The sequence below is a fragment of the Globicephala melas genome, chromosome 16 (assembly GCF_963455315.2).
Source record: "Globicephala melas chromosome 16, mGloMel1.2, whole genome shotgun sequence".
NCBI classification, from domain to species: Eukaryota; Metazoa; Chordata; class Mammalia; order Artiodactyla; family Delphinidae; genus Globicephala; species Globicephala melas.
The window spans coordinates 53,100,810-53,119,077 of record NC_083329.1 but is presented as its reverse complement, the minus strand read 5'-3'; the positions used below and the strand labels follow the sequence as shown (position 1 = coordinate 53,119,077).

The following is an 18,268-nucleotide window of genomic DNA, read 5'->3' as shown; positions in this document are numbered from 1 at the left end:
AAATACAGCTCAAGTTCCCAGCCAGACTGAAATGAAAAGACCCACTTCCCTGTCCTTTCAGGAGCAAGGCTTAGATCTGTGGGGAGCTCAGCAGGCATCTAGAGTTCAAGGTCTGTTTGTTTGCTCTCTGTGTCATGGGGGTGGGGAGGGGGGAGAAGGGGTTTCTTCTTGCCTGGGGTGTGGATCCTGCCAGAAATCAACACAGCCTGAGAAGTCGTTTCTGGGGCCCCCAGAGGAAGCAGAGTGGTCCTCACCTGTTGAGGGGGCCAGGCCATCTGCAGAGGCTGCCCGAGGGAGCCAACAGAGGGCCACAGCCTGCCTTCAAGGGCTCCAGGGGGGATGATCTGGGGGAGAACAGGGGTTAGAGGAGCTTGGATAGGAAAGAAGAAAGGGCTGGAATAGATGCTCTGAAACCAGTAAGATGACCTGTTTGGACAGGATGGGGAGGGTCTTGGCTGGGGAGACCCCATCTGGTCCCACTCATGGTAAGAACAACAGAGGCTCAGGGAAGTGCTGGGACCCACCCGAGGCCTCAGAGTGAGGCGCTGAGTCCAGGAGGTGGTCTGTGCATCTCCCACCTCTGACGAGTGAGGGTGTGCATCCCCGAAGCAGGGCAGCCTCAGCAGGACTGGAAGCGTGTGTGTGTGTGTGTGTGTGTGTGTGTGTGTGTGTGTGTGTGTGTGTGTGTGTGTGTGTGTGTGTGTGTGTGTGTGTGTGTGTGTGTGTGCGTGTGTGTGTGTGTGTGTGTGTGTGTGTGTGTGTGTGTGTAAGACATGTGCATGGAGCCCTGCTGTGCTAGCCCAGGCCCCCCCCCCCCCAGGAGAAAATCTTTGTGTCTAAGACCATGTGGGTTTTATTCAGAGCCCCATGTCTCCGTACGCTCCTGCAGACGCGTTGAACTTGTCTTCTGTTCCTCCAACCCTAAATCCCAACCACACCCAGCCGGCTCCTCCCCGTCTCGCCCATCTCAGCTGAGGGGACCACCATCCACCCAGGGGCCAAATCCAGGAGTGTGGGTATCACCTGGGCTCTGAGGATGAAATCGGCTCCTCCACAGTCAACAGAACATCCGGTCACCTCTTCTAAAGGTTAAACCTTTCGTGTGCATTCAAATAACTGCATTTTGAAGTGAGCTTACCTCCCCTCTCTGCAGATCTCAAAACCATTCTTGGAAGCTGCAGGGCCTGGGGGTCTTTGTAGGATTCTCATATAAAAATGAATCTGTAATGATGTTCTAAGAAACTAGGTTGTGCGGCCCAGCCCCCAGCTGGTGAACTCCCCTCCTTCCTCCCTGCAACACCATTCTTACACCCCGCAAAGGTGCATTTAAAGTTTTTGATTGTGTGTGGGGTTTTTTTTCCTACACCCCCACCCCCCCTTCCTCCACCCCAAGGCTGTGCCAGGATAGATGTCAGCCACTGGCCTTGGAGGCAGCAATACAGGTGAGGCTGGAACGGGCTCATCTAGGACCCACGTTTGTTCCTGCTGTTCCAAGTATCTGCTACTGAAGTGCGACAGTCAGACAGCCTCATAAAAAACCTACTGTGGGCAACACTGCTGGGCAGGGGGGTGGTATTTTTGACACGAGAGGAAACGGGACTTGCCTGGTGCCACACAGCTGGTGAGGGGCAGAGCTGGGTTTACAGCCCAGGATGTCTACTCCAAGGACTGTTCTCTCTCCCTCTGAGGATACTAACTCAAAAGACACAATCAGTGAGCACAGAAGCGGGCAGGTGTGTGGGGGACATGCACTGATGTGGCACAGTGTGAAGGCAGCACAGTGCTAGTGAAAGAGCCAGGAACCTGGGACTGTTTCCTCTGTAAAGTGGGGATAGTGATTCTTACACTGCAGCTTGGCTGAAAGTGCAGTGGCTCTCCATGTGTGGCTCCCTGGCCCGGCAGCCACCGTGTCACCTGGGAACTTGTGAAACATGCAAATTCTTTAGCAACTCCGGCCCGTGGAATCAAAAACTCGGGAAGGGAGCTCAGCAGTCTCTGTTTGAACCAGCCCTTTGATGATTTGAATGCAAGCTCAAGTTAGAGGACCATTGCATTAGAGTCAGGATAGACTAACCATTATAGCAAACGTCCCCTAAACTTTGATGGCTTTGAAAAATAAATGTCTTTTGCTTACATCACAGTCTCTGGCGGAAGGCTGAGGGGCTGGGTTGGCAAACACTCTGCGCAGTCTTTTAGAGACCCAGATTCCCTCCATTTTGTGACTCCACCCTCTGGTAGGTCTTTGAAGTCTCTAGTCTAGTCAGCTGGTGGCTGGGGAAGAGGGTGAAGATCCCGGGAGAGAGAATCTTAGGAAAGAGGCCTGGATGGCTTGCACATCACTTGTGCTCATGTTCTGTTGGCCACAACTCAGAAGCTATGTCAAACTACCAGGGCTGGAAAAGGCCTCGCTGTGTGTGCAGGAGGAAGAGGCGAGGCCAGGTATCGGAGGACACCAGTGGTGTGCCCCGAGACCCACAGCTTAGGGAAGTGAAGAGTGGGACTGGAATCCCCCTCTGTAGGGAACTGAGGGCCCAGCCTGTGGATGGGTGTGTGGGATACCACGGGGCTAGAGATGTGGTCTGTGAGCAGATGAGGGGGCAGACGGCACACGAACTCCTGTCTGGGGAGGTAAGGCACTGCTGCGTGGCCCCAGAAGGGCTGTCCAGCTCAGAACAGGAGTCCACGGGGTGGGAGTGGAGGATGGGAGGGCAGGAACCTGTTAGGGCTCAGTAAGACTTGGGTTTAAGTCCTGGAGCATTAGCAGCTGTTTGACCTTGACAATAAAATTGACCTTGGCAGGGGCCTCCCTGGTGGCGCAGTGGTTGAGAGTCCGCCTGCCGATGCAGGGGACACGGGTTCGTGCCCTGGTCCGGGAAGATCCCACATGCCGCAGAGCGGCTGGGCCCGTGAGCCATAGCCGCTGAGCCTGCGCATCCGGAGCCTGTGCTCCGCAGCGGGAGAGGCCACAGCAGTGAGAGGCCCGCGTACTGCAAAAAAAAAAAATTGACCTTGGGATAATAAAATTGCCTGCTTCATAATCTTGTTCTGAGAATTAAGTAAGCTAGGAGAAGAAAGCCCTTGGCACAGTGCCTGCTGCCTCACGGTGGGTGTGTAGGAAATATTAGCAGTAATCTCTGGTTGCTCTTCTGAGGAGGGCCTGGGGATGGGGGGCCCAGGGCTCACTGGAGTTCTCAGCTGCTTACAGGGCAAGGGCACTGCTTCTCCTCTCTACCGGGCAGGACAGCCTTGGGGCCTGCTGGGGCTGGGCTTGTGGTCTGGAGGTGACTCTGCAGCTGAGAGGGGCAGCAGGCAGGGCTGGCCGACTGTGTGGTCTTTAGTAGGTGCCAGGGGACCTGGGGAGGGCTGTGTGGGGGGCTGCCAGCGTTGAAGCCTGTTTGCCGTCTGCAGCCTCAGAGTTTCCTCCTGCCCTTTGAGTTAATAAGAATCCGTCCTGGGCTGAGACTGAATCAATCTGTTATACTTGTGCTGAGTGGCCTGGTTCCAGGGGAATTTGGACGGAGTAGAGTATTTTCTAATTAGCAGGACTGGGGATCCTGGAGAGGTTTTGGGGGCAGGGGTGCAGGCGAGTATAGGTCATCTGTCTGCATCAGAGTGCCGGCTGATGGAGAGGGGGGCGGCTGGCTCAATACTCCCTCCACCTGAGGACCCGGAGCTGCCTACTGCACCAGCTGTGTGCAGGCCAAAGGACTCAGCATCCTGTGAGCAGAGGACTGGCCTTCTCTGGAAACCTCCTTTTCTTTGCTGTGTCACTGGCTTTCCAGGGGAGGCAATGGAAGGGGTTCTGGGCAGCAAGGAGATGGGGTGGCTGCAATCAGAGAGAGATCGGGGCCCAGGAGGACCTCCTGTGGGAAATGGGCCAGCAGGAGGGGCCCTGAGAGAGGGTCTGGCCCAGGTCCTTAGTGTCACGTCCTGTCCACTTCCGCAGCATCCTTGGCAAGACAATTGGAGGGCGAGCCAAGCCACTGCGGTGGTCAGGACACACCGGTTGCAATGACCTTAACTCAGACAAGGTTAAGCAGAAGGGGACTCCTATGACAGGGAGGGAGGGTGGGACAGTCACAGAGAGGAGCGGGGCATTGGAGGCTGGAACAGACTTCACACTGCCCAGTGTTTTCTTCTCTCCATCAGTGTCTCCGCCTCTCTTCAGCTTGGCCCATCTCCCCTACTACACACAGACCCTCACCCCTGTGGGGAGACGCAAGAGCCAGCAGCCCCAAGTTAGAACCGTAGCAGAAAATCAGCCGATTTCTGCCAGTGTTTGTGTATCAATCCCTGGCCCAGGGATTGTGCGGGACTCAGGACTTTTTCCTTTAAACCAGAAGGAGTCTGGGGACACAGAATTAGTTACCGGCACCCACAACCCCTGCCTAATATATTGACTCACCAAGTTAGTGAGGAACCAGGTCCCATATGAAGGAGCAGGAAACAACTCCCACTGTTACCTACCGTGAGCCTGGCCAGATGATTCTGACAAAAGCCCTGTGCAGCACCCTGATTACTTGAGAAGCTCTGCCCAGGCGGTCAGACCTGGCTGGCTGCAACCCTGGGCTCTGAAGCTGAGCTCATAAACTCGTGTGTTCGTGCTCTTGTCTTTTTGTTTACAAATGTCAGCATTGGTGTCCTCACCCTGCACAGGTACTCCGATCCCAGCAATTCCATGGTGGGGAAAGCCCCAAGCCCTCTCCCACGAACTCTGCTAATTCCTGGAACTCGTGCCCCTGTGCCTCCCACTCCTATGTCCCTTAATGGTCCCCTTCATGTCCCTCATCTGTCCTGGTAGAATTGAATAAAGTTCACTTTTTTTCTTTTCTAAATAAGAAACCTCACAGCAAGCGTTTTGTGAGTTAAATCGTTTTGATAAAGACCTGGGGCAGGGTGGTCCACAGTCTCGGGTGTGTGGCTGTGCCCCTCGCTTCTTCCACTGCCATCTCTGGGCTCAGGAACCCTGATTTTCAGTCCTGTGTTACATGGAGTAACGCAGTTCACCTCAGCTTGGCCTCCCAAATATGCATACCCAAACCTAGCATGGTTTGCAGAAGTTCACAGGCCTTTTCTTTTAACAGGACCTGCTTACTCTCCTTAGAAGGCAGTGAGGGTTAAAATACTCTTTTTCCTGATACGTAAAACTGGGACTACCCTACACACGCTTTCCCCCAAGTAATACATCATGAGTACACTTTCATGCCAACGGATATTCTCAACATTAATTCCAATGGCTGTATAGTAGAATCACAAGTGATAGGCAAGGATCTATTAACCCAACTCTGTTTATTGAACAAATATCCATTCTCCCCCACCCCATTATTATTATTATGATTATTTTTGCGGTACGTGGGCCTCTCACTGTCGTGGCCTCTCCCGCTGTGGAGCACAGGCTCCGGACGCGCAGGGCCAGCAGCCACGGCTCACGGACCCAGCCGCTCCATGGCATGTGGGATCTTCCCGGACCGGGGCACGAACCTGCGTCCCCTGCATCGGCAGGCGGACTCTCAACCACTGCGCCACCAGGGAAGCCCCCACCCCATTATTAACTTTCTTTTGATCACATACGAAATAATTACATATGTATTTGGATCACTGTCTGGACTTTCTCACTTGAATCTACCTGTTTTTGTCAGAACCGAAATGTTTGTTTTAGAAGTCTGAATACTGGCAGTATGGAGTTCAATATTTCACAATATTTTCTAGGCTGTTCTCGTTCGTTCATTCTTTCAGTTAACTTGTGGATCATTTTATTAAGTCTCTCCTCCACGTCCCAATTAAATTTCAGGTTTGGCTCGAAATTGTATTAAACGGATGACTTCTTTGAGGTTGTATTAGTTATGCATTGCTGCATGACAGCACATATACATCGCACACTCTTTCTGAGGGTCAAGAATCTAGGAACAGCTTGGCTGGGGGATTCTGGCTCAGGGTCTCTCATGAGGTTGCACTGAAACTGCCGGCTGGGGCCGCAGTCTCCCCTGACCAGGTCCTGTGCCAACTGCACTCACGTAACTGTTGGCAGGAGGCTTCAGTTCCTTGACATAGTGGTCTCATGACATGGTCTCCCCAGAGTGAATGACGAGAGAAAGAGAGAGAGAGGGGGGAAGAGAGAGAGGGAGAGAGAGAAACCGAGGGGGAAGCAGAAAAGTCTTTGATAACCTAATCTCAGAAGTGACAGATCATCACTTCTGGCGTATCTTATTGATCACACAGACCAACCCGGATATGCGTGAGAGGGGCCACGCCAGGTCACAGCTGCCAGGTGGCGGGGATCATCGGGAACCATCTTGGAGGCTAAGTAACACAGAGGCGAATTGAACATGTTATGGTAATAGGCCTTCCTGACTGTGAATGTGGTGTGTCTCTATATCAACTTAAATCTTAGGTATGCTCTCAATGAGGATTTTTACTTTTCTTCATATAGGTCCCCCACAATATTTATCAAATTTATTCCCAGAGTTTTATATCTGGTTCCTATTGTGAACGGGATCTCTTTCACATCGTATTTTCTAAGTAGTTGTTGCACTCATACAGGGACACTATTGCTTTTTATGGCCATGATTCTTCCGTGGAGCTTAACGGGTGACAAAGCAGAAATTCCTCTAGACTTTCACTGAGCCCTTGGATCGCAAAACTGAGACCAGGTAAGATCCTAAATGTGCTCTTGGGACCAGCTTCCTCAAGTGACTGTGTGCCAGGGAGGCGGGGGGAACGTAAGGACGGCCTTCCTGCAGCCTATCTTTTCACGGTGCCTGGGCTCTGGGCTGCCTGAGGCCGAGGTGACAGGGTCCTCTGGCCAACACGTGACCCTAACTTCGAGGGAGCCCTGTGGTCAGGGCATGGGGGGACAGCCAGGGGAGGCGGCCTGTGGCAGGGCCAGTCCACCTAATGCTCCACAGACTTAGCCCATCTGCCCACGACTTCCAGGTACGAGTCTCCAGCAACCTCTCTCCAGAGCCCTATTCCGGATGCCTCCCCAGCATTTGCACAGGCTCTGGTCAACTCCGGTATGAACGTTCCTTCATCCGTTCTTGTTTCCAGTAGCTACAGTATTTATCCAGCACGTGCTGCACGCCAGACAGTGCTCTTGAGGACATCAGCAAAGCACCTGCCCTTGTGGTGCTTGTTACAAGTTGGGAGAGAGAGACAAAACCAAACAAACTGTAAAATGGTATTTTACAAAGTGAGTGATACGGGAAGAAATAGAGCCGAATAATGGGGGATCAGGACTACGGAGGAGTTAAAAGTTTGAGCAAAGACTTGAAGAGGGTGAATGAGCTAGCCGGGTTCTGGGCAGACGGACAGCCAGCACAAGGAAGCGGGAGTGGTGGCGCCAGGGGCTATCTGAGGGGGTGGAAGGCAGATCCTGTGAGCCTTGGGCTTCTCTGAGTAAAATGGGAGCCACTGTAGGGTTTTGAGCAGAGGAGTAACATGATCTAAGTTTTAAAATGATTTTTGATGGAAGCAGAGACACCTGATAGGAGGCTCTGGGAGGAGGAAATGTCCCCCAATTCTGCCCTCTTGGTACCCACTGGCAATGCCACTACAGTCCTCATCACCTCCCTCCTAGACTCTGGCCAGACTCTGCTGACTCTTCTCCCCGCCTCCTGCTCCCCTGTCTCAGAGAAATGTCTCCGAGTCCTTCTCCAGTTTAGGAACTCTGGCAACATGAACGGTTTATCCCTGCCAACGCTGTAGCCTCCCAGGCTACGGAGGTCTGGCTTTGTCTGCATGTCCCTCTCTGGGGGTGGGTGCCAGTGTGGACGAGGCTGTGCACATCCTGCCCCACGAGTACTGAACTCCAGAGGCCAATTTTCTTGGGTCACGTTTTAGAACTTCTGAAATACATTTATTTCAGCCACGTGAATTATGTATCTTAGTCACTGCATAAAGCAATACAGAATTGTCTAAAGTGGGCTTCCTCCCCCTTCCAAGAAGAAAGAAACCATGTGTGTGTTCTTCCATATTTTTTCCTTTGCCCATACAAAAATAATCAAATATAGAATTTAAAAAATGGATTACACCGTGCACAATATTCTGCGTGTCGCCTTTTCATTTTCCTGCCCTGGACATTTTCCCCGGCCAAAGCAGACAGATGGACTTCATTCTCTGTGACAAATGTTAGTGTTCCTCCCCAGGGGCCCTCCCCGCCCCACCCCACTGAGGGACATTCAGGTGGTTTCCAGTCACTTTCATAACAACATTGCGTGCGTGTACCCCGCCCCCAGAGGGAACTGCTTTAGCATACAAAGTTAAACACATCACATCGGCCAATAAAAAATGAAAACAAAATAAAACCAGTTGGAAGGCGGCAGAAAAGCGTGTATGAATACCCCGGGGCCCCTCATCTCGTTCGTTTGCAGTCGCCGGAAGCTGCCTGGGCAGGAACCGCCGCGGGCTCCTTTGGTCTGCGCGCCTCCCGGGCCGGGGTCCGGGCCCTGGACGGCCATCGTGTACCCGCCGCACCGCCGGTCCTCCCGCACCCAGATCCCGGCGCATCCCGGCGGGCGTAGCCGACCTTGTGCTGCTCCCGGCGCCCGGCTCTCCCACGTGCTGCCGCTCCCGCTCGGATCGGCCGCCAGGGGGTGCCACAGGCCGGGCTGAGCGGCCTCCTCCGCCGGGGGAGGGCGACGGGCGGGAGGACGCCAGCCCAGAGGTGGCGCCGATCAGGGCCAGGCAGCTCCCACCGGCGCCGGCCCTAGAGCGTCTTTCCGGAAACCGGATCCAGCCCGCGCCCCGGCTGCGCTGCGCACTCGGGCTCCTGCCCCACTGACCTGGGATTACCAGGGAGCGCTCCGCCGGCTGCGGCACAAAACGGGCAGCTAGCGGGGCCCTTCCCAGCCGGCCGCCACCCACCCTCTCTCAACGGTGTCACCACCGCAAGGATGACACCTTCACCGCTCAGCCAGAGGACTGGACCTCACACCCACAGCAGTCGTCCCATCCCTACGGCCCCGTACTGTGCTGTCTCTCCCCTCTTCTTGTAGGCATCTGGTGGACCCAGAAAGTAAGAAGCTGCCCGCGGGAAGCTAGACTCCCTTCGTGCCGTTCGTGCCCTTCCTCCCCTTGTTTCCTCTCTGGACGCCGGGCTCCCACCCAGCCACAGTTAGGACAAGGGAGATTAGAGCTGTGCCGGAGGCTCGGATGGCCTCAGTCTAAGAAACTGAGCGAGCCGGGACGCCGAGCCCTGAAAGGTCTTCGGTGGGGAGGAGAGAGAAGAGGGCGGGTGGGGTCCAGGGCCACAGCGCTGCATGGCAAGAGCCTCTGTGTGGAGTCTCCAAGGTCTGGGTCACCCGGGGACAAGCCAGCCAGACCTGGGGGGGGGGGGCAGCCTGGCCCTCCGCACTTTTTGTGACCCCGTGGGATTAAAGCTCATCTGAACCCGCTTAATCCTTACTGTTGTGGGTCTACCTTGCAGGAGAAGACCGCCCACTCACACCCGGGTTCCATCAGTTTTGGGTGCCTGATCCACCTTTAGTCCTCATGGGGAGGGAAGGGGACATGAAGGTCACCAGCCCAACTAGGCCACAGTGCTACAAACCATCAAAAGATTCACAGTACCCAGTGGTTGTCATATTTGAAAGTTGGATGGAGTCCCAGGGTGGGTAGCCATAGGCAAGTTGCTTACCTTCTCTGAACCCCAGTTTGAATACAGGGTCAGCTGGGAGTAGCTCTGAGCAGCTGGTAGGGTGAACTTTGGGTCTCAGCACGAGCAGTGCCTGCCCATCCTCACGGCCAAAGACAGGTGGGCTCCCTCCAAGCAGAAAGCAACATCCTGCTCTGTCCAGGGTGCTTCGCATTCAGGGCATGGAGACGACAGAGAAGACACACTTGCATTCTTTGTTTGTGATCATCTCCAGGTACTTGCAAACAACAAAAAGATAAGCAACAACGAAAACTGACCCCAAATTGAGGGTTAATCTGTCAGCACACGCATAGCCTTAGAACCTCATTATAGGGAGAAGGCAGAGGATGTCTGCTTCCTTCATGTCCTTGAATTCCATGATCAAGCCCCTCGGGTGGCCCTACTGGTTCTATTTTGCTTTCTTCCTTGGCTGCAACGCAGAAAGAAGGAAAGCTCTTTTCTCCTCCAAGGCCGAGTGTTAGAAGCATTACCTCAGTAGCCCAACGTCCTGGAAAAGAGGAAGCTTGGCAATGATGGAGCAGGTAGAGCGAGAGGCCGGGCAGCCTAGAAGCTCCTGGCTGGCTCCTCTGGCCTGTTTGACGTTGGCTCAAAAGACATGGAATTAATAGGCAAAGCTGCCTCCTCCTCCTCCTCTTACCTGTGGAGGAGAGATCGGTTCCCGGTTGGCTGGGGCAGTGTCATTGATATAGCTGGTGTCATCGTTACCTTCCATGAACAGATCACTCGACACCTGCCAGGGCCAGGAAGGGCCGGGCCTGGGTTTTGCCCGCAGAGCTGGAGGCTTTCACTCTCCCATTGTCCCAGAGCCCAGGGGAGGTCAAGACACAGGCTCTGCTGGGATGTGGCTCTTGGTGACCCAGTAGAAGGACTGGACAGCTCCTGGTGCTGGATCCCCCTTGCAGGTCCTGGCTGCCTCTTGGCTTCCTGCTGCCTGATCCCTGTGGCTGTCCTGGGCAGAGGAGATGAATTCGTGGCTGGCCGGGAGCTGAGGCCGAGCGATGGTGCTGCACACAGAAGAGGCTCTGGGAGTGACCCTGGCGTGAGGAGCCAGGGGCGAGGAGCGGCCTGGGGTGTCCCTCCTGGCGTGTGCATCCCAGGTGGCACCATGCTGCAGCAGATCCTGCACGACATGTACATCGACCCCGAGCTCCTGGCCGAGCTCAGTGATGTGCAGAAGCACATCCTCTTCTACAAGATGCGAGAGGAGCAGCTGAGACGCTGGAGGGAGCGTGAGGCTTGGGAGGCCCTGGCCCAGTTCGAGGGACTCAGGCCCCCCAAGGTCAAGCGAGGTATGTGGGTGGGAGTCACCAAGGGACTGACCCCTGGCCTCCCGGGAGGTAGAAGAGTTATCGATGTCAGGCTGCGTTCTTCTTCAAAATGGGCACTGGTGTGATGAGGGCTGGGGGCTTGAAACCCTTGTTCTATGAGCATCCCTTCCCATTAGGCTGGGCGTCTATCTTTTGACTAGGTCTGTAGGGCTCCAAGGCCGCACAGGGAACTGCCTGGGGACCCTGATGGCATTGGGGCACGGGGACTTGCTTTGTCTTGTTGTGGAGGGCCCAGGTTCTGGGAAGACACCACTGGGATCTCAGACTGTGCTCAGACCCTGTTGGTGACTGCCTGGTGGGTAGAAGCCATGTTCTTTTTTTTTTTTTTTTTTTTTTTGCGGTACGCGGGCCTCTCACTGTTGTGGCCTCTCCCATTGCGGAGCACAGGCTCTGGACGCGCAGGCTCAGCGGCCATGACTCACGGGCCCAGCCGCTCCCGTGTCCCCTGCATCGGCAGGCGGACTCTCAACCACTGTGCCACCAGGGAAGCCCGAGGCCATGTTCTTGAACTTCACCGGTGGTTCTGGACAGAGGGCCAGGGTGCAGCAAAGACACATCGCCCGTCCCTCACTTGCGTGTGCGGCATAGTGGTTCCAGCACAGTGCCCGTGCCCCTCCTCCCTGTCCTTGTGTGCGAGGATGCTTTGGGTTGTGCTGGAGCCCCAGCGGGCCTCTGGAAAGAGGGTGTCAGGGAATGTCCCGCGCTAAGAGTGACCAACCCCAATGGCGATAGCAACTGCCGACAAGAAGCAAGGGTTCAACCCACGTTTCCGGTGGTTATTCTGCAGTGACGTGCCAGTCAAGGCCGTCGCCGGGGCGCCTGTGAGTGACTGCGCACCTGACGCAGGCAGGCTGCTGAGTTGCTGCGGGACTCAAGGTCCTGCCGGGAAGGGCACTTTACGTGGATGCTGCACTTCACAGTTTGCAAAGCCCATTCATCTCTCTCGTTCACTCCCCACAGCAACCCTCCTCTTGGTCTCCATACTGTTGACCAGAGTGAAGTGCAGACTTGATCTGTTTGTAAGTTTTCAGTCCAGGAAAAAGTCCTGTTTCTGGACTGGACATACAGGCCCCTTGGTGACCTGGCTCCCTCTCTCTACTCCAGGCTCACTGCTAGACAGCGCCTGCCATGTGCCGTAGGCCACTGGCACCCATCTGGACACCTTGCTCTAGCCTCTGTCTTTACACATGTGAGTCTTCCCATTGGGAATGTTCTCCCGCCTTCGTCCTCCTGACAAACTCCTTCAGTTCTAGCCCCTGCCTCCTGGAGTCTCTTGGGGATGCTCCTGGCATAGGGAAGTACTTGCTCCTCGGCACATAGGACCCGTCTTTGCCCTAGCACTTGCCACACTGTCAGTGTCATGCATCGTCTGCTCACCTGGCTCTCCCAGGGGACGCAAAGCCACAGGAGTGAGCACATTCTCCATTCTGTCTTCCATCCTTGGGTCCAGCACAGAGCTGGCACAGAGCGCGGAATCCCCTTTTGAACAGGACACAGTAGGACCCCAAGGAGGGAGAGCTCTGACGTGACTGCGTGTGGCTGGTGCCAAGGGTGGGGCTGCACTGGCAGCTGCATCACTGAAAATGACAGGCTGCCTTTCCTGCCCCACCCGGCCTGAGCCCTGGGGCCTCATGCTGTCTGTCAGGTGGCTTTTCTGCGAGGAGGACAGACGCCTAAAGCTTTAACTGCAAAAATGTTTTTACAGCGATTTGTCACACGTTGACATCTACATTTTCGTGTATAAATTATACATTAAACTCATTCGGGTTTCTGGTGCAGAAGACTCTTTTCCAGATAATTAATTTTCTGATTTATAAAGCATGGATAAGAGGAGGAGTGTGTGTATTCCAGATCAGGATCCCGCTCATATCTCAGCTCTTTGCTTCCGTCCTGGTGTGGAGCTGGGCAGATGGGGAAGCCCTGAGGGGCAGGCGCGGCCCCAGAGGCTGAAGAGCTTCTTACTGTGGGCCTGGGGTGCACAGTGCCTGCTTCCTGTCCTAGGATCACAATGAAGGGTTGCAACAACCCTCCACCTGGTCTGTGACCTTTAATATTTACCCTGTGCCTGTCCTCACTGAATGCCCCCATAGCCCTGTGACCCCATCTCAGATGAGGAAGCCACTGCTCACAGAGGTGACACACTCCATCCAAAGTCACCTAGCTGCTAAGAATGGAGACGGGATGTCCCCCCGTGACTTTGACCTTGGTCCAGTGGCTGATGTTTTTCTACTCATTCACTCCTGAACTTGGGACTTCCATTCGATGGACGATCTGTTCATGTGTTCATTTGTTCATTCATTCATTTATTCATTCAGTCCCTTAGCCAACATTACTAAGCGCTGACCTTGGTGAACTGGACAGAGCTTTGGCCCTTGAGTCCGTGGGTAGACAGATCAGATCCCAGGGAACATGCCAACGGGAGTGACAGGAGGGTGGCCTGGGGCAATGCAGCCGCACAGCAGCTCAGGACAGGGTGTGTGGGGACAGACTCCATGGGCTGGATCTTTTCTCCTCCTTCCTTTCACAGGCACTTCCTCCCCAGCTTTTGCCTCCCTCCCTCCAGTCTGTCCTGAAGGAAGCATCTGCTGTGTCCTGATGTGTGTGCCAGCCCCTTGGGATCCCTGAGCACAGCTTACTCGGTTCCGGTCAGACTGGAATGACCTTGCACCTCCTCCTGTCCATCCATCTCCCCAGTCCTGCTTGTCCCCTGAGACCTCTCTGCCACCCTCTCTCTTCTGAGGACACTTCCCAGCTCCTAGCGGGCCTGACCTGAGGGCTTAGCAGGGCAAGGTGCACCCTGTCCCTGAAAACTTCTCTGCTTCTCCTGCAGAGGGTAGGTGTAAACACTGGTGATAGGGCTTATTCCACTTTACAGAACTTCAGGGGTTGTATTGGTCCTGAGACACACATTTGGGGTCCACAGAAGTAAGCTGGGGTGAAAGATGACGGTCGTGGCTGGGCACACGTCACTCCCCTGACCATGCAGGTGTGTCTTTTTGTTTTCACCTTATATTTTGCTGAGAAGCTTCTGGTCTTCGGCCGCATCATGGAAGATACAGACCCTCAGCTTACATTGTTTTCCCATCTGCCGTCATGGTTGCTGTTTGTCACATTTCTGACAACACTTGAGGTCCAGTGGGAATTTGTGTTGTTTGTTGAGACTCTGGGAAGGCGGTTATCACATTACATTCTCGCTAGATTTAAGCCACGCCCATCCAGCATTACCATGACCTTCAACATTGTTTCCCCTTTTCGTGCCCTTTTGCCACCGCAGGAACCCACACCCCGTGTGAGGAGCTGCAGCCTTTACAACCCTTGGCCCCTTCTGGGCTGGCCCAGTTATCCCAGCTTTTTGGGGCTGGAGCTGGGTGTTGCCTGGGACACAGGACTCAGGACACATGTGTTCCTACTGCTGTTGTGACCCAGGAAGCTTCCCTGCCTGGTCTTGCTGGCTCTGCTGTGATTGGCAGTCTCTGTCAGTGTTAAATTGGTTCCTCGGTGACCATCTTCTTATCCATCTGGACATCATCTGCCTGGGAACAAGACCTCTTTCCCCACCCTCCTTCCTGCTTTCTTCTCTAACGTGGCTGACACTGGCCACGCCACAAACCAAACCTGCAGCCTCATGGAGGTGCCTTATTCTCACCCTCACAGCCAGCCCCGTGCCTGCCCCAGTCCAGCCAGTGGAGGGCTCTAAGTCCAGCTGTCCAGCCCTCACTGCTTCCATTCCCCACAGCTGGGGTCAAGAGGCACCTCCTACCTGCTAGGCCCGCCTCTCTCTGCCCGCCCAGCCTGTGGCGCTCCAAGCAGCCCTGACCTGGGGCGGGAGGGAGACACCCGATCCAGCATCCTGTCTCGGCTCTCAGCCACTCCCGCTGGGCGTCTGCCCTGGACTGGGTGCCCAGGTGGGGCTGGTCCATGCTCTAATGAAAGCTGTGTGACACAGTCCTTCTCACTGGGCATCTGCCTTCTCTCTGTTTCCTGGGAACCATCCAGTAACCACGGCAACCTTGCCCGCTGGGCCCAGGCCCTCCTAGCCTCGGTGTGTTTCCTTTCCGGGCGTGGGAAGCAGTACTTGCCTGCAGACATTCCCGGTGCACCCATGTTCTCAGTGGTCCCCTGCCTCAGGCTCACGTCCTATGACTTTTCTCCCCAGAGCAGCCAAAGTGTCCTTTTAACACACTGATCAGCTCAGGCATCTCCCTGCCTCCGTGGCGTCCACTGCACTCAAAGAAACACGAATGCTTTTCGGGTGCCTCTGCCTACTTTCCAACCCGATTTCCACCCTTTTGGGTCCCTCTGTGTGGAATGCTCTTTTCCCAAATCCTCATGAGGCTGGGTCCTCCCCCTCATTCGTTTCTCAGTTAAATGTTGAGCTCTTCACTAACTACCTGCTCTCAAGGACCCCACCCCAGTCTCTCTCTCTTACAACATCTGGCCTGATTCCCTTCAAAGCACTTACCACATCTGAAAGTATCGTGTTTTTTGTTGTTGTTTGTTTGCGGTAAGAAAACACAACATAAAATTTACCATTTGAACCATTTTAAAGCGTGCGATCCAGTGACATTTAGTACATTCAAAATGTTGTGCAACCACCACCTCTATCATTTCCATCACCCCAGAAGGAAAGCCCGTATCCTTTCAACGGTCCCTCTGCATCCTCTCCTCCCCCAGCGCCTGGCAACCACTGATGTGTTTTCTGTCTCTGTGAATTTGCCTTTGTGGTCGTCATCTTCCTCTTTTTTCATGTATCTGTTTGCCTGTTTATGGTCTGTCTCCTCCGTTAGTCTGCACGTGCCGTGACACCATGGCTGCGGCTGCTTTGCCTCCATCCCAGCGTCTGGAACAAGGCTGAGGGATATGGTTGGGGGGCAGTTGTGGGCAGGGAGCTGCTAAGACCGTTGCATGCGTGGTGTGTCAGTGGGGTTGATAGAAGAGACGGGTATCAAAGGATTTCCCTTTTGAGTAGAAGACTGTGAGCTGCGCAGTGTGACCCCTTCCCTAGACCTTGAAAATCTTCAGTAAAAGTCTAAAAATCCCAGTATACTTGTGTTTTGGGATATATTGTAGAAGCTGAACTACAATCTATCATATGTAAGTAATGGCAATTCTGTCACCTTGTCATTCGTACTTACAACTCATTTCTTTTTCATTTCTTGTTTTAGGATTTTGACTTAGATTTTAGTTTGACCAATGCTACTTTTTTCCTTTGCATCCACTTAGTGTACATTTCCCTGTATCTTTTCTTCCCCCTCACTCCGCCTTTTGATACCATTTTGTTTTAAGGGAGTCTATTGAAACATGTATATTGAATAGCATATGTTAGTTTAGAACTTATTTTAAAGATAGAGTTGAACCCATTTTCTTTACCTTTATCAGGAATGAAACATTATCTACTGAAGATGAGAAACTTAAGGATATTTTAATATCCGTCTCCATGATTTTGTTAGCATAATCAAGAATTTTAGATTTTTTTGTTTACTTATCTTTCAAGACATTTTTTTATGCCAATGGTGGTTTCATAATCAAATCATAATAACAGTAATTACTTGGACACTAACTCCACTTTGTATTACTCGTACCCCACGTTTTTCCCTCCGAGGGGAAAGTGAGAAACATTTCATTCCCCCTTTGCCCCCTTGTACGAATGCTTTGGCCAACCCACCAAACAGCACAGCACACCCTGTGCTGTTCGGATTCTCAGCACGTCACACAGAAGTTATTAAACATCAAGGGAAATCCACATTTGAAGCTGTGTCCTGCACCGTCCCTGTTCTTGCTGTCATATGGTGGTAGGCATGCTGATTTTCTTCAACTCCCTTTGTGAATTTTTCTGTTAGTTCCAACTGTTTTCCAGTAGATCCACTTAGAGGGTGGTGACTGTGTAGGAACATTGGGGAATCAGGGGCATGGATGCCCTGGATTTCTGGACTGTAGCTCTTTGGAGCTGTTGCTCATGGCCCCTTTCCTGGGCACAGTGGAACAGTGCTTCTAGGACAGTGCCATGGGGGGAGGGGGCTGGGGAATCTAGCCCCCCTGTTTTCTTACGGTTCCGGATTATCCACCAGTAGTGTCCCATCCCTTCTGTCAAGAAGATGTTTCCTGTCCATATGCAAATATTCAAAGAACAATTCTTTGGGGAGGGAGAATGATCTTTTTCACAGAGTATATGTGATGGGGAGAGAAAAAGAGGTGTCTGGCGATGCAGGAGGGTGTCCAGAGTCCTGTGCAAGGTAGACAAGAGGTAAAAAGTCCCCTGTGGCATGATAATTGGTAAATTGGGGCTGAGTGTGTGTCCGAGGGACCAGTGAAGGCAACAGATAAGCAATGGGGGTGCTGCCAGCTTCCCGGCGAGAGCCCTGGAGTCAGGCAAGAGGAACGTCATGAGAAGTGTATCTGTGGTGACACCAGGCCATCCAGCTGACCCCAGAGAGGTGTCCTAGTGTCCGTCACCTGTAGATAGGCACTGCAGCTCTCAGGGTGTTTGTGGTGGGCAGGCAGATCCTGCTTGCTCTTCCAGACTTCCACACCCGAAGGGATGCTCCATTAGCTCATTTCCTGAGGGGCTCAAGGGTGGGAAATGACAGTGTCACAGATCACTTCTCCACCTTTTGGTTGGGTTGATGCTATTTTCAACATGTCTCTAGCTTGGTGGAATAGAAGCAAGTCCCCTGGATTGTCATGTTTGGTCTACTGAGTTGACGTTGGAACATCACCTGTGCAATGGGAATAATAACCCTTCCCCAGCAGTTGTTGGCAGGGTTCAACAAGCTTCTTCAACAAGTGGGAAAGCTCCTGCCACCATGCGGGGCACATAAGAGCCAAGCCACGTCCACCTCCTTCCTTTCCTCACTGCCTCCGTCTGCCTCTGGCGGCAGATGCCCTTGGAATCTGTGCAGCCTCTTCCTGAATGTTCCCATGGGACCCAGACTATGGGCCCAGCTCCACCACTGCTTGGCCAACCTCAGTTTTTCTGGAGTCTCAGGGATGAGGGTGGGGATGGGACTTTTCCCGTGTCTGTCAAATCATTCCTCCTTGTGTGGTTACTTCTTAGGGTAAATTGCAAGAAATTCAGTTATTCCAGTGAAAGGAGACTCTTGGTTCTTGGGTGCTGATAACCTTTCCTACAGGTGAAGTAAAGATGTGGCATTATGGTGGGTGGGAGGACTAGTCCGTGGGGAATTGCACAGTATATGGCCTGGGACCACCCTGGTTGTGACTGTGCAGCTGGGTGTGGGACCCCTTAGGGCGTGGAGAGAGGGGCTAGGGACCAGACCACTACCCCCAC

General features: G+C 53.6%; 1 protein-coding gene across 3 annotated transcripts in view; it reads left to right on the top strand.

Moving 5' to 3' along the window:
• Positions 1 to 8,779: 8,779 nt before the first annotated feature.
• SH2D4B (SH2 domain containing 4B) overlaps positions 8,780 to 18,268 on the top strand; it is an 83,996-nt gene continuing 74,507 nt past the window's right edge. For 2 of the 3 annotated variants that reach the window (XM_060286597.1, XM_060286596.1), the window contains exons 1-2: positions 8,780 to 9,013; positions 10,555 to 10,941. In XM_060286597.1, coding sequence (XP_060142580.1) covers positions 10,758 to 10,941 — 184 coding nt within the window. In that variant the 5' untranslated portion in view covers positions 8,780 to 9,013; positions 10,555 to 10,757. Of the gene's footprint in view, positions 9,014 to 10,486; positions 10,942 to 18,268 lie in introns of those variants that run through there. The other variant, XM_030862770.2, reaches the window with a different exon arrangement.